This window comes from Equus asinus, chromosome 10, assembly GCF_041296235.1.
Source record: "Equus asinus isolate D_3611 breed Donkey chromosome 10, EquAss-T2T_v2, whole genome shotgun sequence".
Classification (NCBI taxonomy): domain Eukaryota; kingdom Metazoa; phylum Chordata; class Mammalia; order Perissodactyla; family Equidae; genus Equus; species Equus asinus.
Window position 1 is genome coordinate 42,494,503 of NC_091799.1, and position 21,898 is coordinate 42,516,400.

General features: G+C 44.3%; 1 protein-coding gene across 2 annotated transcripts in view; it reads right to left on the reverse strand.

Moving 5' to 3' along the window:
* The window catches only part of INVS (inversin), a 142,435-nt gene that overhangs the window by 5,241 nt on the left and 115,296 nt on the right, over positions 1-21,898 (reverse strand). For both annotated transcript variants that reach the window (XM_014842223.3, XM_070519127.1), the window contains 2 exons: positions 20,443-20,732; positions 7,350-8,067 (listed from right to left, as the gene is read on the reverse strand). In XM_014842223.3, the coding sequence (XP_014697709.1) occupies positions 7,350-8,067; positions 20,443-20,732 (1,008 nt within the window). The remainder of the gene's footprint in view (positions 1-7,349; positions 8,068-20,442; positions 20,733-21,898) is intronic.

Consider the following 21,898-nt stretch of genomic DNA (forward strand, 5'->3'; position numbering starts at 1 on the left):
GAGTAGGAGCTTACCAGGCAGAGAAGGGCATTCTAGGCAGAATTGGCATGAGCAGAGGTGTGGGTATTTGTGCAGGAAAGTCACTAACGAGATTTGTGTGAAGCACTGTCTATCTGGTGAGAGAAGGAGGATGGACGGCTGAGCCACACTGTGAAAGGAGCCGACATTTATTTAGGGTCTGTTGCACACCAGGCACTTTCCCTATGATTAAACCTGAAAATAAATCTGTGAGGCAAACGTTATGAGTCTGAGTCTGAGATAAAGGCTGAGTAGAGGTGATGTCACCAAGATGGCCATACCCTACACTCAACAATGGATAGAGCATCCAGACAGAATCAATAAGGAAACAGTGGATTTGAACAACACTATAGACCAAATGGACCTAACAGACACATACAGAACATTCCATCTGAAAACAGCAGAAGACACATTCTTCTCAAGTGCATATGGAACATTTCTAGGATAGACCATATATTAGGCCACAAACAAGTCTTAGCAAATTCAAGAAGACTGAAATCATACCAAGTATCTTCTCTGACCATAATGGTATGAAACTAGAAATCAGTAACAGAAGGAAAACTGTAAGATTCATGAATACATGGAAACTAAACAACACTCTCCTGAACAAACAGTGGATCAAAGAAGAAATTAAAGGAGAAATAAAAAAAATATTTTGAGACAAATGAAAGTGGAAACACAGCATACCAAGACTTGGGATGCAGCAAAAGCAATTCTAAGAGGGAAGTTCATAGCAAAAAAGCCTACGTTAAGAAACAAGATCTCAAACAACCTAACTGTATGCCTTAAGAACAAACCGAGCCCAAAGTTAGCAGAAGGAAGGAAATAGTAAAGATTAGAGCAGAAATAAATAAAATAGAGAACAGGAAAACAACAGAAAAGATTAACAAAACTAAGAGTTGATTCTTTAAAAACAAAATTGATAAACCATTAGCTAGACTAACGGGGAAAAACGAGGATCTAAATCAACAAAATTATAAATGAAAAAGACATTACAACTGATACTACAAAAATACAAAGGGCCATAAGAGGCTACTGTGAACAACTATATGCCAACAAACTGGACAACCTACAAGAAATGGAAAAATTCTTAGACACATACAGCCAACCAAGACTGAATTAAGAAGAAACAGAAAATCTGAACAGACCAATAACGAGTAAGGAGATTGAATCAGTAATAAAAACTGAAGAAAAGCCCAGGACCAGACGGCCTCACTGATAAATTTTACCAAATGTTTAAAAAAGAATTAATGCCATTCTCAAACTCTTCCAAAAATTTGAAGAAGAGGTAACACTCTCAAACTCACTTCACGAGGCCAGCATTATCCTGACATTAAAGCCAGAAAAGGATGCTACAAGAAAACTACAGGCCAATATGCCTGATGAATATAGATGCAAAAATTCTCATTAAGATACTAGCAAACCAAATTTAGCAGCACCTTAAAAGGATCATTCCCCATGATCAAGTGGAGTTTATCCCTGGGATGCAACCATGGTTCAACGTATGCAAATTTATCAATGTGATGTATCACATTAATAGAATAAAAGAAAAAAAAATCATATGATCATCTCAAAAAACTCAGAAAAGCCATATGACAAAATTAAACATCCGTTCATGATAAAAACCCTTCACAAATTAGGTATGGAAGGAACATATCTCAACATAATAAAGGCCATATATGATAAGCCCATAGCCAACATCATACTCAATGGTGAAAGGTTGAAAACTTTTCCTCTAAGATCAGGAACAAGACAAGGTTGCTTCCTCTCACCACTTCTATTAACATAGTACTGGAAGTTCTAGCCAGAGCAATCAGTCAAGAAAAGGAAATAGAAGGCATCAGAATTGGAAAGGAAGAAGTAAAATTGTCTCTATTTGCAGATGACATGATTTTATATATAGAAAATCCTAAAGATGCCACAAAAAAACGGTTAGATCTAATCAACAAATTCAATAAAGTTGCAGGATACAAAATTAACTAACAAAAATCAGTAGTGTTTCTATACACTAACAACAAATTATCTGAAAAAAAATAAAATGATCCCATTTACAATAGCATCAAAAACAATAAAATAGTTAGAAATAAATTTGACCATGGACGTGAGAAATCTCCACTGAAAACTATAAGACACTGATGAAAGACTGAAGAAGAAACAAATAAATGGAAAGGTATCCCATGCTCACGGACTGCAAGAATTAATATTGTTAAGATGCCCATACTCTCTAAAGCCATCTATAAATGCAACGCAATCCCTGTCAAGATTCCAATGGCTTTTTAAAGTTTTTCACAGAGGTAGTACAAATAATCTTAAAATTATATGGAACCACAAAAGCCCCCAAATAGCCAAAGCAATCCTGAGAAAGAAGAACAAAGTGGGAGGCATCACACTTCTTAGTTTCAAGCTATATTATAAAGCTATAGTAATCAAATGGTATGGTACTGGCCTATAAACAGACATATAGCCCAATGGAACAGGATTGAGAGCCCAGAAATAAACCCATGAATATATGGTCAGTTAATATTTGACAAAGGAGCCAAGAATAGAGACTATCTTCAATAAACTCAATAAAGTGCTGGGAAAATTGGATATTTACATGTAAAAGAATGAAACTAGACCCCTATCTTACACCACTCACAAAAATTAACTCAAAATGGATTTCAGACTTAAATGTAAGACCAGATACCATAAAACTCCTAGAAGAAAACATAGGAAACAAGCTCCTTGAGGTGGGTCTTGGCAATGATTTTTTGGATATGACACCCAAGGCACAAGTAGCAAAATAAAAAGCAAGTGACACTATGTCAAACTAAAAAGTTTCTGCACAGCAAAAGATATGATCAACAAAATAAAAAGACAACCTATGGAATCGGAAAAAATATTTTCAAATCATATATCTGATAAGGGGTTAATATCCAAAAATATATAAAGGATTCCTATAACTAGATAGCAAAAAACCAAATAATTAATAAGAAAATGAGCAAAGGACCTAAATAGACTTTTTCTCAAGGAAAGTATATGAATGGCCAATAGGCATACGAAAAGGTGCTCAAAATCACTAATCATCAGGGAAATGCAAATCAATTTAAATGAGATATCACCTTATACCTGTTAGAATGGCCATCACCAAAAAGAGAAGAGACAACAAATGCTGGCGAGGATGTAGAGAAAAAGGAACCCTTGTGCACTGTTGGTGGGATTGTAAATTGGTACAGCCACTATAGAAACAGTATGGAGGTTCCTCAGAAAATTAAAAATAGAACTAGGATCCAGCATTTCCACTTCTGGGTATATATCTGAAGGAAATGAAAACAATACCTCAAAGAGATATATGCATCCCCATGTTCATAGCAGCATTATTTACAACAGCCAGGACATGGAAACAACCTAAGTGTCCATCAATAGGTGAATGGATACAGAAGTTGTAATATATACATATATTACATTGTATCTATATATACACACACATAATGGAATATTATTCAGCTACGAGAAAGAAGAAAATCCTGCCGTTTGCCACAACATGGATGGACCTTGAGGGCATTATGTTAAGTAAAATAAATTAGACAGAGAGAAACATTTGTTTTGCTGTATTATCTCACTTATATGTGAAATCTTAAAAAACAGAAAAACAAACTCATAGAAAAGGAGATCAGATTTGTGGCTATCAGAGGCAGGGGTCGGCGGGGGGACAATTGAATGAAAGTGGTCAAAAAGTACAAACTTCCAGTTATAAGTAATGCGGATATAATGTATAACATGACGACTATAAGTTAACACTGCTTTATGACGTGATTAACGTTGTTAGAGGAAATCCTGAGAGTTCCATTACAAGGGAAAAAAACCCTTTTTTCCTTTTTGCTTTCTTGAAATCTGTGTGAGATGATGGATGTTAACTACTTATTGTGGCCATCATTTCACAATACATGTACGTCAAATCATTATGCTCTACATCTTAAACTTACACAGTGCCGCGTGTCAAGTATGTCTCAATAAACTCGAGGGAAAAGAAGGCTGAGTAACTTGCAGAAGGTCCCACAGCTAGAGCCAGGAGAGACCGACACTCAAACTTTGCTGTCTGGTCCCACAGCCAAACACTGCTGAGGTCTCTGGTCTGTCCTCTGTCTCGGCAGGGACCTGCAGAGGTTTTTAAGGATGCTGGCAAAGGTAAGCGCTGTGGTTTACTAAGATTGTTCTGCTGGAGGCTGAGCCTGCGGTGGGAGAGGCCAGCCCCCGGGGATGATGGCTCCGTCACATGTAGCGTCACTTGATGGCTATCCCCCAGGCACTCCCAAACTTCTGATTAAACACCCTGTGTCGGAGCCTCCCGAGGAAGGCTGCATCCAGCATTCCTGATCCGTGGCTAATGAACCGCCCCTGGCGAGCCCACAGGGCGCTGCAGGGGGCACCAGGCCCCATGCCGGATTTCACGTACACCAAACGGGCAATAACCTTCTTCCTCAGGCTCCTACAAGCTCTTGAAGTGCTTGGGGCAGCCCCTCGCTTCTGCCCTGAAGGGTTTTTCAGTCAAACTACACGATTCTTCCTTTCTTTTCCTGGAGAGTGAGAAACCATGGCATCCCTCTACTAGAATATGTACCACATTCCCAAAAAGCCAAGTGTAGAGAAGAGCTGGTGTTACGGGGCCATACTGCTCCATGGTTCAGTTTCTTGTGTTGGCGATGCCAAGTGCCTTCCCGCCCTCCGCTCCGCAGACAGCCCAGGCGTGGGCTGAAGCTGCACCCGCTTCCAGTGGGCGCCACTTCCACCGACTCAACTCTGCTGGGGACTAAGTCTGTGTCCGACGGTCCTGGCGGTCAGAGGAACCGCTTCCATTCTCCCCTTCTCGGGGGAGGACTGTTGAGAACCTCCCTGCCCGGCCGTCCCTTGCCGCCCTGGGCCCGGGCTCCTCCCGGTCCAGCCTGTCCCTGATTGTCCACCTCGGAACACGCGGGAGGCGGCTCCACGGGCTGCGGCAAAAAGGACATGTTTACACAGCAGCTGCTCGTGGCCACCGCCACCGTCCAGCCCAGCTTCGCTTGTCCAGCATCCAGTTTCAATCTTTAAAAGGCGCAAGTGTTGATTCGTAATAAAACTCACACTTTAAGACTAAGGTTCATTTTCTCCGGGCCCAAAGCTCAACCTGCTCACCCCATCCTCGCATATTTCCCTGCCAGCCTCTCTCCCTCCTCAACGTCTGCGTTTATGGGGGACTTATGGCCAAGCCCTGTTCCCCACCTCAACCCTCGGTGCTCCTTAGGTTTGGTGTCAGACACCACACACCATCCCAGGACTCTGGGCTCCTCTACGTAATATGGAAGATGTATGAGGCTATAACAGAATCAATAAAAGTGCTTTCACTGTCACCAGACGTGCATCTTCCCACAGTGTGCAGCTTCCCAGACGCCCTCCTCCGGGAGGCCACGTCCCGGGTCTCAGAATTGCACAATGGTGTAGCCAGGGGGCTGTGTAATTGCCTGCCCAGATGGGCGCACAGACTATGAGCCCACTGTTCTTGGGGGAATGACTGAAGGCTCATTTGCTGCTATGGACACTTACTGACAGGACCTGTCATCTTCTGACGCTTCAAAGGAGTCAAAGAACAGTGTGACAGGAAGGCATGTCAGCCGGGGAGCAGCTGTGGGGCCTGGCGGGGTAGATCTCGCTGGCGTGTTTAGATCCCAGGTTCAGCTGAAATACTTCACAGAAAGTCCGTCTGGGATGGCGGCCAGTGCACGTCCTGGCGGAACTCCCCAAGGAGGGGAGCAGGACCATGCCCACCTGTGGCTTCAGAGCAGACCGTCTCAGCTCAGAGCCAGCGCTGCACTCACCAGCTCTGCAGCCTTGGAAGGCTGCCCAACCTCTCTGTGCTTGTTCCCTCTCCTGTGGACTGGGGGTAAGAGGAGGACCTACCCCACAGGGTTACCGTGAGGATTCACTGAGTTAATACGTGTGACACTGCTTAGAACAGCGTCTGGCACAAGTGCCCAATAAATGCCACTACTAGTGTTAACAATCATAACCCTCACCTGGACGAGAGCGAGCACCAGCCGGGCCCTGCTTCTGCGGCCTGCTCTGCGGCAGAGCGTGAGGCCCCCGGTCACCCCGACGGCAGACACCCGAGAGCGACAGGGAGGGCCCAGACCCAAGCGGGCAGCGCTTTGAGCGCTGGACCTGCACCAGCAGGACAAGTCATTCGTCCTTTGACACCGTTGGCTTGTCTGAAAAATGGGGACACTAATCCTGTCATGATGGCTTCGTGGTGTCCTTGGGACAGCAAAGGGGGTCAGGCAGGACACGACTGAAAATGGCCAAGAGCTTGGACGGGCATGAGAAGGCACCTCAGCAGAGGCTGCGCGGGCAGGAAGCCGGCCCCGGGGCCTCTCGCTGGGCCCTCTCGGCTCCTCTCCCTCTGCCAGCGTCAGCGTCTCTGCGGCCCTTCCATCTTCCGACCTGGGCGTTGGCGTGCGGCACACCTGCGCCCCCAGAGCTGCGCCTGCTTCCTCCCGGTCACCCTTCCTCTCTGCGGAGGGGAAGCCACAGGACGCCCACCTGTCAGGACGGGTCCAGCCCTCCCCCGGGCGCTGGTCTCACCGTAGCTGAATCTAGATCGAGGCCCCGCCGGGGCCTGCACCGTGACGGAGGTGATGTGCTACGTGCACACGTGCCGGAAAGGGCTCCTCGGCTCCTCCGTGATTAGTCCCAGAGGTATTTGTCTCAGTACTTCCGGAAGCCTCCACCCTCCTCCCAGCACCTACCCCACACTTTGAGCTTGGCAGATGCTCACATAGGTTTTTGTAATAAATTTCAGTCGCTCAGTCTGCTATATCCATGCCCTGGTTTAGGTATTTAGGGTATAACTAATTCCTGGGGAGTAAAGACACAAAAAGGAAAGTAACTCACATGTGGACACTCCAGAATTTACAAAGCACACCTTATCTCATTCTAACAACGTCGGACTTATGGGACGGGTGCAGCAATTGCTAAACCCCCTTTTTACAGATGAGGAAACTGAGGGTCAGGGAGGCCAAGTGATCTGCCCAAGGTCAGATAACCCGTTAGAGCTTCTTCCCCTGACACTCCAGCTCCTGGTTACACACGGAGGGCGTTTTCCATCACGCCAGGCTACCCTGGGCGTTTTCCCCATCTTTCTTGGCAAAAACACCTTCCAAACAGCTTACCCGATGTAAATTACTAGGGTCTGCACACGTGTGAATTTCATGGGCAGGCCTTGTCACGCCAGCACAGGGAATTCACTAGAAAACATCCGAGAGCACAGGGGTGTCAGGGCAACCATGGCAGCAGAGAAGCTGCGGCGCCCGTCTTCCTACCTTCTCCAGGCCCGCTGGATAACGGCAGCAGCCTTGTTCTTTCTGCGAAACAGCTCTTTCCTGCTTCTTTCTCTCTGGATTATCTGCAGCCGCAGCTCCATGGGAAGAAGGTCCATGTTCACACTCTGCCCAGAGAGGGGACCAGCTGCTGGGTCAGTCTCCTTAGAAATCTGAGCATCCTCAGACAGGGTGGATGTCCCCGACTTCCTGACTCCTGACCTCAACACCTCTGCGCTCTGTGGCGAATTGGAGTGGATCCCTCCTGCAGGCTTGTCCTGTGTCACTTTGTTTCTTGGTGGCCGATGGGGGAGAGGATTCTGCCCAGCGTGGCCCACCTCCCCCTTGGCACTGCCAGGCCGGCTAGAGCCAGCGGGGGAGCACCTTCCCCCTCTGAGCTCCTGAAGGCGCCTTTTCTGGGAGGCACCTTTGGCCTTGGGTGCTGGGTGGTGCCGCTGCATGGGCTTCCTGTGGCCATCCTGCTGTGGAAGGCTTGCAGCTGCCCCGCTGGGGTCCTCTCCTCTCTCCTCAGGCCCGGCCCCCTTGAGGCAGGAGGGCTGCTTCAAGAAGCCTTTCCCCTTGTCACACCGCTGCTCACCAACTGTCTCACCTCTGGACCTCTCGACAGAGGGGACTCCTGGACGCCTGTTCCCATCGCTGCTTTCACTGGGGCTGAAGTGGACACAGGCAGATCGGCCTTTGGAATGTTCTCTGGACGTTTCTTAGGGAGACAAGGAAAAAGGGGAAGAATACTTATTGTCCAAAACTTGCATAGTAGTTCTGCTATTTGCAGGGCAGTTCTGCTCATTTGTTCACATAAAATATTCTGGCTTGTCCTCTAGCATCCGCATGTAGTGGGGATTCTGATTAGAAAAGAACTGTTCAACTTCTATGTCTAGCGATGGTGGGTTAGATAACCTGAAAGCCTTCCCTCTACAGTACCTAGAAATGCTGACTAAAATATAATAGACATCCTTTTAAAAGCACCATAGTGTCTTCAAGAAAATAAAGGAAATCCCTGGGGGCCAAAAACAAAGAGAAAACGGAAAATCAGAGCAATAAGTGTGTGCGCTATCTACCGACTGCCTAGGCGGGTGGTAGTGGTGGAGTGGGCAATGGTTGTTCTTATTAAATATCTGGCTGTGGGTTTTTTTTGTTTTTTTCGGTTTTTAAAAAAGATTTTATTTTTCCCCTTTCTCTCCAAAGCCCCCTGGTACATAGTTGTATATTTTTAGTTGTGGGTCCTTCTAGTTGTGGCATGTAGGATGCTGCCTCAGCATGGCCTGATGAGCAGTGCCATGTCCACACTCAGGATCTGAACCAGTGAAACCCTGGGCTAAAGCAGAGCCTGCGAACTTAACCGCTCAGCCATGGGGCCGGCCCCCTGGCTGTGTTTTAATGTCCAGATAAGAAAAGAAAATGAGGCCTTGCAGGAGGAAGTGAACTGGAACCAAGAGCCTGCATGAAGCCAGGACTCCGAGGTGGTGTGCCCTTGGGAAATGACGGGCCAGATAAAAAATCTGCTTGACAAGGAAGTTCATCTCAGTCCAGGTTCTGGATGGGGGAGAGAGTCTCCCATGAGAAGTTGAAACCAAAATCCGGTACCTCACATGGGTTTGGTATTCATCTCTATTCTCACCTCATCTCAACTCACAGGAAAAATGAATATAAAAACTGGTCTCAGGATGGTGGTATTGCAGGGTGCCTCACAGAAGCAAACGCAATATTGCTTTAGGGTGGCAAGTCCTCATCTCAGGCTGCACAGAGGGGTTCTTTCGAAAATGGCTTCACAATCCAAAATTAAAAAACACATGAAAGGGGCTGGCCCCGTGGCCAGGTGGTTAAGTTCACGTGCTCCGCTTCGGCAGCCCCAGGGTTTTGCCGTTTCAGATCCTGGGCGCGGTCCTAGCACCGCTCATCAGGCCATGCTGAAGCGGCGTCCTACATAGCACAACTAGAAGGACCTGCAACTAGAATATACAACTATGTACTGGAGGGCTTTGGGGAGAAGCAGCAAAAACAAGGGGAAGATTGGCAACAGATGTTAGCTCAAGGCAAATCTTAAAAAAAAAAAAAAAAAATTCATGAGAAAACAATCTACCATCTACCATGAGCGACAGTTAACAGACACAATAGAAAGATCAGATCAACAAAAACTTCAGCTAACAGAACAGTGCGTGCGCACACACACACAAAAATTGATTAAACACAAAAGAAATTAAAAATGTGAGTAAAGGGTGCCAGCCTTTACTGGTGGTTGAGTTTGTCGTTCTCTGCTTTGGTAGCCTGGGTTCAATTCCTGGGTGCAGACCTATACCACTTATCAGTGGCCATGCTGTGGTGGTGACCCACAAACAAAACAGAGGAAGACTGGCACAGAAGTTAGCTCAGGGTGAATCTTCCTCAGCGGAAAAAAAAAAAGGAAAGAAAAGAAAAAGCAAAAAGAGAGATATTTGAAAAAGAACTAAATACATCTTAAATGACAAATCTAGTCTCAATGTAAAAAGCAATGAAGGAACTTCTGCTTCTGTAATGGCAGAATTGAGGCATGCTCACCACTCAGGACAATATAAAAGTCGAACAGAATATTACAAACCACCTGTTTGAAGACACTGAAGAGCTAACAAGGCAGAAAAAAATATGGGGCCAAAATCCAGGAGAATCAAGTAACCAACAGAGACGAGCAAGACATTTGGGACTACATATCCATAGGGGAACCAGCCCCCTGAGGTTTCAAGGTCAAAACTTGGAGACGAGATCCTGCCATGAAGTATTCTTTTGGACTGGGACCCTGGAAGGCTATCTCTTAGGAGAAAAGGTGACCTGGTAGCAGACTGACCTTGCAGGGACGGAAGCCCAGCTTTGCATCATCTCAGTTCTGGAAACTGGATTAAAGTGATCTTGGGTTGCTGACTCCTAAATGCCTAACAGAAGCCAATGTAAATCCCCTCTGGAGGAACATCACCCCAGACCTCAAGTGACTTCTATAGTTTTTATATTCAATGTCCAGCACTCAATCAAAAATATACAGGGAGATGAGGAGACAATATTCAGAGAGAGAGAGAACAGACAATAAAACAGACACATAGGTTATCCAGGCAATGTGTTTTCAGAAACAGACTTTCAAATAACTATTCTTAAGTGCAAAAGAGTATCTAAACTACGCTGCTCTTCATGTGAGAAAGAAGGGGATATAAGAAAATACACTTGTATCTGCTCATTTGTACAAAAGAAATAGAGAAAGGATAAACCAGACACAAGAGATTGGATACCTACGGGGTTGGGAAAGGGAAGGAAGAAAAGGGAAATGGGAAGTGGCAGCAGGCTGAGGAGGGAGCGGCACCTCTCCGAGTGTACCTTTTTGTATAGCTGACGCTCAGAACCAACATAAGGTTTCACATACACCAAAAACTGAAAACCAATTAATTAAAGCAATAATGAGATACAACTACACACATATTAGAAAGGTGAAAATCAAAACAACTGACAACAGCAAATGCTGATGAGGATGGGGAGCGACAGGAACTCTGTTCACTGCTCATGGAATGCAAAATGGTCCAGCCACTTTGGAAGACAGTTTGGCAGTTTCTCACAAAACTAAACATATTCTTACCACATGACCCAGCAATCGTGCTCTTTGGTATTTACCCAAATGAATTAAAAACTTATGCCCACCCCCAAACCTGCACATGAATGTTTTAGCTTTATCCATAATTGCCAAAACTTGGAAGCAACTAAGATGGCCTTCAGTATGTGAATGGATAAATAAACTGTGGCACATCCAGACAGTGGAATGTTATTCATCACTAAAATGAAATGAACTTGGGGCCGGCCTCGTGGCTGAGTGGTTAAGTTCGTGCGCTCTGCTTCGACAGTCCAGAGTTTCCCTGGTTCAGATCCTAGGCACGGACATGGCACCACTCGTCAGGCCACATTGAGGTGGCGTTCCACATGCCACCACTAGGAAGATCCACAACTGAAAAAAAAAATACACAACTATGTGCTGGGGGGATTTGGGGAGAAAAAAGCAGAAAACAAGAAAAAAAACAAAGATTGGCAAGAGTTGTTAGCTCAGCTGCCAATCTTTAAAAAAAAAAAAGAAATGAACTGAAAGGAAAGGAACTAGAAACAAAATGAGTGCTAAAAACAAATGAGCTATCGAGCCATGGAGGGTAGTCGTAAGTGAAACATTACCTCACTTGTATGAATATCACTGATGCTTGTTACTAAGTGAAAGAAGCCCATCTGAAAGGCTACATACTGTGTGAACAACTATATGACATTCTGGAAAAAGGCAAGACTACAGAGAAAACTACTAACATTGACTAATGGGTCAGTGGGTGCCAGGAGTGCGGGGAGGGGGGGAATAGGCAGAGCACAGAGGATTCTTAGGCATGTGACGGTTAATTTTATGTGTCAACTTGACTGGGCTAGCTAGTGAAACATGATTTCTGGGTATGTCTGTGAGGGTGACTGCAGGAGACTAACATTTGAATCCGCAGACTGAGTAAAGAAGACTGTGCCTCCCCATGGAGGTGGGCGTCATCCAATCTGCTGAAGGCCTAAGCAGAACAAAAAGGCGGAGAGAGGGTGAGTTTGCTCTCTTTGCTTGAGCTGGGCCATCCATCTTCTCCTGCCCTCAGACACAGGTGCTCTTGGCGCGCAAGCTTTCAGACTTGGACCAGGACCTCCACCACCAGCCCCCCGACTCTCAGGCCTTTGACTCAGACTCGCACCATCTGCTCCCCTGGTTCCCAAGCCTTCGGACTCACTGCATCAGCCCACCAGCTTTCCTGGTTCCCAGGGTGCACAGAGCAGATCGTGTGACTCCACCTCTACAATCCAGTGAGCCAAGTTCTATAACTCTCCTCGTTTATAGATACATACATCCTATTGGTTCTGTTTCTCTGGAGAACCCTGAGACAGAATAAACTATTCTGTATGATACTACAATGGTGGATACAAGTCATTAGACATTTGTCAAAACCCACAGAATGTACAACACCAGGCGTGAACACTGACGTAAACTCTGGACTTTGGGTGATAATGACAGGTCCATGAAGGTTCATCAGTTGTAACAAACGTGCCACTCTGGTGGGGGACGTGGATAATGGGGGAGGCTGTGCACGTGGCAGGGCAGGGGGCATACAGGAACTCTCTGTACTTTCTGCTCAGTTTTGCTGTGAACCTAAAGCTGCTCTAAAAAGTAAACTCTATTAAAAGGGGGAAAGAAGAAAAATAATGGAGAGACTGCTACATATTATTAGATGCTATTAACTAGTAACGATAAAAGTAATGTGATGGGGTATTACTAAAGATGGATCAGTGAGAAAGAATAGAAAGCTAAAAATATACCCAAATATGAAAATATATAATAAAGAGAGCACTTGAATTTGTGAGGAGCAAAGGAGCTGCTCAGAGCCCCGGGGAGGGGCCCCGGAGAGGGGCGCTGCACACCTCCAGAGGCCATGCTTCACGAAGCCACTGCCAGGCTTGCAGCTCCGGTTACTCCACGTGTACGGCCAGAATGACTGCGTATTCTCTAAAAGGAAATCATTAGATTCCAGCCTCGCTATATAATAAATTAAATATGGGATAGTAAAAATTGGAAAAAATACGTGCCTATTAGATCTTGAAGTGGGAAAAACCTTTTCTTAGCATAAAACCACAAGGAGACAAACCTCAAAAGAAAAAAATTAAACTGAATTAAAAGGTAAACTAAAAAAAGACATTTGTTATATATAATAGACAAAGGTTACTATCCTTACTATATAAAGAGTTTTTAGAAATATTAAGAAAATGAAAAGTCAATATAAAAATGGACAGAGGACATCAGTGAACAATCCAGAAAATAAATACACAAAGCCAAACAAAAATAGGACAAAATTCTATCCTGCTAGCTAGGACTCAGTAAAACCATTATTTGTCTAAATGTTTGGAGAAAGTTTTTTTGTTTTTTCCTTTTAAAAGAGTGACACAACTTTCTGCAACCTTCCTGGGATGAAATTTGCCAACATGTTTAAAGAGCCATAAAAATTAGAGGGGCCGGCCCAGTGGTGCAGCAGTTAAGTTCGCATGTTTTGCTTCTTGGCAGCCCGGGGTACACAGGTTCGGATCCCCAATGTGGACATGCACTGCTTGGCAAAAAGCCATGACGTGGTATGCGTCCCACATAGAAAGTAGAGGAAGATGGGCACGGATGTTAGCTCAGGGCCAGTCTTCCTCAGCAAAAAGAGGAGGATTGGCAGTAGTTAGCTCAGGGCTAATCTTCCTCAAAAAAAAAAAAATAATTAGAGATGCACACAAAAATTTATATGAAAGACTATTTAGTTTATATGTCCCATAACACAGGCATGATTAAACAAACCAGGCTGTATTCATAATCTGATATAATACTAAGCATTTAATGTAACACATTTTTGTTGAAAACAAAGAGATAACGTAAAAAGATCTCAAAACAGTATGCCCACAATTTTCTGAATAAAAAAAAAAAAAAAGATGGGGCTGGCCCAACAGCTGAGTGGTTAAAGTTCAGTGCACTCCACATTGGCGGCCTGGGTACGCAGGTTTGAATCTCAGCACGGACCTACTCCACTCATCAGCCATGCTGTGGGGGCATCCCACATACAAAATAGAGGAAGCCTGGCACAGATGTTAGCTGAAGGCTAATCTTCCTCAAGCCAAAAAAAAAAAAAAAAAAGAGGAAGACTGGTAATGGATGTTAGCTCAGAGGCAAATCTTCCTCACCAAAAAAAAAAAGTTCTACTAGAAGGATTTGCACCAAAGTGAAAATAGTTGTTTATCTTAAGACTAAGGAGAATTTTTATTTTATTCTTTGTTCTTTTCTCTGTTTTATAATTTTTTGTAATGTACATTAGCTATTTTTATCATTAGGAAAAAATATCATTTTCTGTTTAAATAAAAAGTACCCAACTACAAGAAGAAAAAAACCATAACAATTAAAATCAACTAGGATGTGAGAGAGAACCCAAAATGGAATATCAACAATAACAAATAAACCTGTGTTACAAATAAATAAGGTAACCACACTAAAAGGTGAGGAGGAAAAGAACTGCTCTAAGTAACTTATAAAACTATATTTCAGCTGAATATGATTAAGGACAAAAAGAAATGCATGTAAAGACAGTCCTCTAGTTAGTAAGTTTGTTTCTCACAAGAGTGTGGGTTAGCAATTCTGAAACTACTTTACGTGTGTAAAGGATTGAATAAAGAAGAATATACATCATAGCAACGGGAGCCAGGTCTTTCACTGTTGGAGAAGACATTTCAAATAAAGCAAGAGAGAAGCTAGAATAAACCCTGTGGTGTTGAATGGAATTGGAGGTATCAAGACGAACTCACGGTGGGGGGGGTGTGTGTGTGTTTGTAATATACACAGACACAGTCCGATGCAAAACAGATATAAGTATTTCTTAGCTCTGTCTGCTGATATGGCTTACGAGCAATGACACTCCAATAGTCATATACCCACCTAGCACTCAGATCTTGGTTTCTAACACCATTCATCAACAAAAGGAACCAGGGTTCCTTGGAGAAGTGGTTGATCCCAGGGCCCTGAGTAGGGAGTGACCTGCAGATTTCATTTGAAGAGACCAATCTGCTCACAGAGAGGAACATGGATTAGAGGAGTCAGAGTCAATAATTAAGACCAGTTAGGAAGCTACTGCAAGGGCCCGAGTCAGAGATAAAGGTAGGATGATGTTAGGTAGACAGCGTGGTGGTGACGGTGGATGAGATAGAGAGAATGGATTTGAAAGATATTTAGGAAGTAAAGGTGACAAGACCTGGTGATAGATTGGATATGGATGGTAAAGAAAAAGAAGATAATAACTAGATTTTACTCCTGGATTGAACATACACATGGATGAGTGCGTCTTAACAAATAGAGGGAGAAGCTTTACATGAAATCATAATCAGCTCTGTCTTGGATAGGTTGAAGTTTGAGATGCCTTCGGGACATCCAAGCGAGGACACAAGTAAATAATTGACTATAAACAACTGGAGCAAGGACAAGAGGTCAGGGAGTCTTTGGCTTATAGGCGGCAATTGAATTTGCTGCCTTGGCGACTGTACATGCACCAAACGTAAGGGCCCACTATACTCCCACCAGTCACCCCACTGGCTCTGGCAGCCCATGTGGTGAGAATAAGAAAACACCAGGGATTGCCCTTAGAACAGTGAGTTTCTCCTCCACTAGACGCTCCTGAAAACCACAGTGACTCAAAGACAACTTCATCTCACCACCTCCTACAAGCAATCTGCCACCAAGCCATCTCAATTCTCCCTCTCCAGTCCATCCCTACTCATCACTCTGCTGCTACTGTGTCTAGTGGAGGCCCTGTCTGGTCCTCCAAATCCATCCTCCACACAGCCACAGGGATCTTTTGAAACATTATCTCTCCTTCCTTCCCCCTTTTGAAACAATAATGAGGTTAGTTATAATAACAGCTCATATTTATAGAGCGCTTTAGGCATTGTGTTTAAATCTTTACATGGGTTATCTCATTAATGTTCAGAATTTTCTAAGACATGCATTATGGTCTCTTTTTTACAAATAAGGAAATGGAGGCTTGGAGAGGTTAAGTAACTTGCTCAAGATTACACAGCCAGTAAATGGCAGGGTCCCCATGTGAACCTAGGTTATTTGACTCTAAAGCTTGTGCACTTAGCCTTCAGGCTCTGCGCTCATTGTCAACAACAAGAAGAGAAGAATTAGTATAAGAGAGAAGAAAGAAATCACCTGCTAAGAGACCCTGGCAAACTCCTCTTTCAGGGCCTCCGTTTTCCGACTTGTGTTGAGGAGACTGTACTAGATGATCTCCAACGACCCTTGAGATCTAACATTCTCTACCTCCACGAGATCGGATGAAGGGAAAAAAGAAGGGGTCAATACTTCCCATCTCTAGCTTCCTGCTGGGCTGCTCCTACCCGCAAGGTCTACACTGCCTGAGCACTGAGTAGTTGAAGCAGCCACGACCCTTCTTTATGTGGCCAAACATAAAGCAGCTTGGAGTGTCCTTTGCCCAGTTCTGTGGGCGTTTCCCAGGAATACTATGCTCAAGAAGCTCTAGTCAATGGCCAGTCTTGATTCCTAGGAGTATGTCCCTATTTTCCTTTGTACTCTGGCCTCTTAGGAAGGTCAACAAGGGCAACGGCTGCCCATGAAACTGGAGCTCCCTCTCCTTTCATCTGGATCAGGCTCATTGGCCTCTCTTCCTTCAACTCTCCCCAAAGTCTTGATGCTGGGCTTTCCTGAGGCCCTCTGCATATTTGAATCTGGCTCTTCCCAAAGGTCCCTTATTCAGGACACCACTTCCTACCTTCAAATGAATGAGGAGCTCCTCTGCTTCAGAACTGCTCTAGAACAGTAACTTTCAAATTTATTGGACAATAACTCATACCAAGAATTAAGTCTTACATTGCAGCCCAGGATAACCATATACACATATGTGTACACACACACACAATATACATAGACATTTAACTGAAATGGAACTTATTACCTTTAAAATGTGCAATATACTTTGATATTTTCTATGGCAGTCTATTTCGTGAAAATTATCCTGGTCCAATCCACCAAATTCATTTCATGAGCCCTACATGGCTTGAAAATCATTACAAAACCATGTACTAGATTGCCTTTCAACAAAAAGTGAGGAGAGGAAGTCTAATCTCAGCGTAATTAAAGGACAAAAGGATTGGCTATTAAAAGCTGAAACTTCACGGATTTTTCAGGATGCGAGATGACTCTATCTGAATGTGATCAGGCCTATAGTAGATCGGATTGGCCTTGATGCATAACTGTCTCAAGTGTTTTATAATCAGGTGAACACAAACCACAATTATCCTGTATAGTTGTAAGAAGTCTGAAATAACTATGCTTCCCCTTCTCTCTGCTCTGTAGAGCACTCGATTAGGAGAAAAAACATTGTCCATTTGAAGTTGCAGGGCTTAAGTATAATTGTGGGGGTACAGAGCCCTAGCCAATCAAACTTTTAATAGGTGCTTTCTAAGGGGAGTCAGGTCAAAAAGTATCTACCTATGTAACCAATATTGTGCTCACTGCTAAAGGAAAGATGCTCATGGTACGGTCCTTCGCCTTAAATACAATTGAATGTGGCTGGCACTTACTGTGGACTCCAAAACGTATCTGCTGAATGATGTGGGCAGAAGGGATTTAGTGAACTGAGTAGAAGCAAAGCTTTCCCATAAAAATGGGCCTCTGTTACAGAAAACGTGAGCATACCCAATGAATACTTTCCACGTCGTGGTTAACAATCTGTCTTTCATCTCTGAATCTCAAGCACCTAGCTAGTACCACACAGCTATACATTCAACAAATATTTATTACATCTCTTATGTGCCAGACGCCCTGCTAGGTGTTAGGAAGACAGAAGTAAGAGACACATTGCTCCTCACGATAGATTGTTTAACGGCCAAAGACTCTTCCCATCTCAGGATGTACTCACCTTTGAAACGTGATTTTGCAACATCTTCTATCCAGAAGTGGAGTCTATGTCTCCAGCCCTTGAATCTAGGCTGAACTTGTGACGTGCTCTGATCAACAGAATGTGGCAGAATGATGTGAAAGTTCTGGAGCTGAGGCCTCAAGAGGGCTTGTAGATTCTGCCTCCTCTCTCTCAGAACACTGTCCTGACAACATGAAAGGAAGATGGTCTAACCTACTGGCGGATGAAAGGTCATATAGAAGAGAACTAAGACATCTTAGCTAAGAGCCAGCACCAATTGCCAGACACGTAAAGGAAGCTGCCTTGGACTTTCCAGCCCAGCCAACCTTCTAACAGCCACATGAGTAAGCCCAGGTGATCCAGTAGAGGAACGGCCCAGCCAACCCTCAGAAATGTGAGAAATAATACAACGTTGTTGCTTTAAGCCACTTAGTTTTGGGTGTGGGTTGTTATGCCACAAGAGATAACCAACATACAAACCAATACCTATAAAAGAGAGGTGCTGCCCTAACAAAACTCCAAACCCCATGGAATTAGCTTTGGGACTGATCGGTGAGTGGAAGCTAGAAAGGCAATGAAGAGACTGTTAGTGAAGGCTGGAAGAGGAGAGAAGAAATTGCTATTGCAATGGAGAAAGGTGAGCTGTGTCATTCAGTGGCACAATAATTGGCACTTTTTATCCACATGGATAGAGGGAATGTTATATGCAAAGGCCCCAAGCTAAGAAAGAACTTGAGGAAATTCAATATGGCTGTCACATCATGGGAATCTAGTTAATGCTGGTCGAATGAAAATACAACAAAGCATCACAGGATCCTTAAGGTATACATTGCTGATGCTCTGTCACAGGAAAGTGGGTTATGGAATTACAGTCTGGAAATGTTTGTGGTCACTCATGTGTACTTTTATGTAGTTAGTCTGAACTAGATCAGCAGTGTAGCTTAACAATAGTAGTTACTGAAGACCTACTGTGGGACATGGCTATAACAAGTACTCTAGATTAATTGTTTTATTTCTATTCATAATTGCCTTGCAGGGTAGAGAGTATACTCCCATTTTCTAGCTAAGGAAGCTGAGGTTCAGAGAGATAGATCGAATTACCCAAACCCTGAGTTAGGCAACCATGAGATCCCAGAGACCTTTCTGGGGTCCATAAGGTCAAAACTATTTTCATAATAACACTAAGACATTATTTGTTTTTTGCACTGTGTTGGCATTTCTGGAGGGTTCTTACCATTTCCTAACTGGTAAGAACAGCTCAATGTGCTTAAACTGCTTTGTGCAAATAAGACAGCTTATGCTGAATACCTGCTTTCCTTCTGGGAGTCTAGCATTTTGATATATGCTAGGCAGAGGGTACCTAGATGACTGACCCCGATAACAATCCTGGAGTCCTCGGTCTAGGTTGCTTTCCTGGTAGACAGAAGCTTGCCTATCTGGTTGTTACAATTCATTGCTGGAGGAATTAAGCGCATCCTGTGTGATTCCGCTGGGAGAGGCTCTTGGAAGCTTGTATCTGGTTTCCTCCAGACTTCGCTCCACATGCCTTTTCCCTTTGCTGATTTCGCTTGTGTCCTTTTGTTATAATAAATCATAGCTGTGAGTACAACTCTATGCTGAGTCTTGTGAGAACTCCTAGCCAATTATTGAACCTAGGGGTGGTCGTGGGCACCCCCAACAGACTAAGCCAAATCCAAACAGGATAAACTCCAAAAGTCACACCCAGAAACACCAGATTAAACAATTCAAAAACTAGAGGCAAAGAAAAAATCTTGAAAGCAGCCAGAGAGAAATGACATGCTACCTAGGACCACTACCAAGGAACACCAATGTGAACGACAGTGGATTTCTCATCTGAAACCATGGAGGCCAGAAGGAAGTGGCACAGTCTTTTTAAAGAGCTGAAAGAAAAGAAAAGCTAAAAGAAAAGAATTCCAACCATGAATTCTAGATCTGATTTAACAATTCTTCAGGAAGGAAATAAAAATATTCTCAGACAAAGGAAAACACAAAGAAATTGTTGCTGGCTGAGCTACTCTCAAATATTGGTTAAGGAAAGTTCTTCAAACAGAATGGAAATGATGAAAGAAGGAATCTGGAGCACCAAGAAGGAAGATGAAACAACAGAAAAAACAAAAATATGGTACGTAAAATAGACCATCCTTTTCCTCATGAGTTTTATAAATTATATTTGATGATTGAAACAAAAATTACACCACCATCTGATACCACAGCGAGGTATAGGTGCCTAAATGGGAGTGAGGTTTCCACATTTCACTCAAAGTGGCAAAATGCTGGCACCAGTAGGCTGTCATACGTCACTTATGTTGATTGTAATATTCAGAGCAACCACCACAAAAACTGTAGAGATACACTCAAAAACTATAAATTAATCAAGATGGAACGCTAGAAGATGTTCAAGCAACCCACAGGAAGGAAAGAAAAGAGAAACAGGAATGAGAACCAGAGCAAATATATAGAAAATAAATAAAATGGCAGATGTCAGGGCTGACATAATTACCTTAAATGTGAATGGTCTGAATACACCAATCGAGAGAGCCCACAGTCTGTAGGCTGGCATCAGAGAACAAAGGCAATACACCTACCGTTTGGCTTTCTGGGGTCTGTTCCCTGCATGTCTGGGGAAAGACGCTGCCCCTTCTGGGGGGCTCTGCTTGGAGACCCTCCGCCTGGAAACCCTCTGCCGGCTCCCTGCTCGTCGCAGTCCTGGGCCACGTCGCTGGGGGGAGGCTGTTTTCCGGGGGCCCCGCTCTGCTTGCAGGGCTCACCCTGGGTGCTGGGCAGACAGGGAGGGGCTTGGGGTCTGCAGGAATCTGGGCTCAGCCTTCCCTTCTGCTGTTCTGCCTCTCTTCGCTTGTTCTCTTCCTCTCGCTTCCTGGAAGCAAAGCCAAGGAGGAAGAGGAGAAAATTAAAAGAGGGTCACTTGCTCAAGTTCCTGATGAGATTTAAATTCTAAGAGGAGCTAACATCACAGGAGGTTTGGAAATTCACACATTCTGGGAGCAGTCTTTTCCCCAGACCTTAGATAGCTCAAAAGATGATGGAGCTGAAAAGAATCTTACAGATCAACCTTTGCACTGTTGAGACACACATGACAAATAACTAGGAAACTTTTTGTGAGACATAACACAGTCCCGAGGTGTGTGTGCCCCAAGCCTTTTCTCCTATTCCAGAAAGCACATCAGAATGCAGCTGAGCATGACAGCCATGGGGACAACATTTAACTTTCTAAAAATTAAAAAAAAAAAAACCATTGGCAAACCTTAATGATTATATGAAAAAATGACAAAGCACCTTGCAACTGATTTGAATACACTTGTGAGCTGCAATACTGACATCGAGAGCTCTAGCTAATGAGTCAAACCCACTCATTTGCAGATGTGGTCCAGAAGGTAAGATGATTTTCAAAAAGTCATACACAAGTAGCTGGTAGCTGAGCTGAAACTTTGGGCAGCAAGAGAACAGAAGGGCTGGCAAGGAGAGGCCAGGTCTAGAAATGAGTGGCAGGTGGATCTCAGCGCAGGTTCAGAAAGCAGCGAGGGGTTGAGGACGAAGGGCTGAGAAAAGGACGGGGTTGTTTGATTGACCAATGCCGTTAATTTGTAGGGATTTCCAAGAGAAAGAAAGGAGGACATTTCCTGAGCCTCTCCTGTGCTGGGCACCAGGGCCACAGAGCTCAGCCCTCCCTTGAGGAACTTTCTACCCAGAGGAGGACAGCTGGGAAAACAGAGACCTAAGACATGAAGGAAGAAACGTGATTACACGTGATTGCACAGAGAGAGGAGTGAGTAATTTTGTCTGTAGGAATCCAGAAGGTCCCGGCTGTTGATTCTCAAAGACGTGTATGAGTTTGCCAGGCAGAGAGGTGGGAATGAGGGTCCCAGTCTGAGGGAGCGGGCTGGGTGAAGGCAAGTAGTATGGAAAAACAGCCTGCAGTGCTTCTTCTGCTATGTGAATGGTGCTGACGTACACAGCAGGCACCCAATGCACATTTGCTGCCCAAATGATTCAGTTACTGCTCAGGAAGAGAACTGGGGGGCC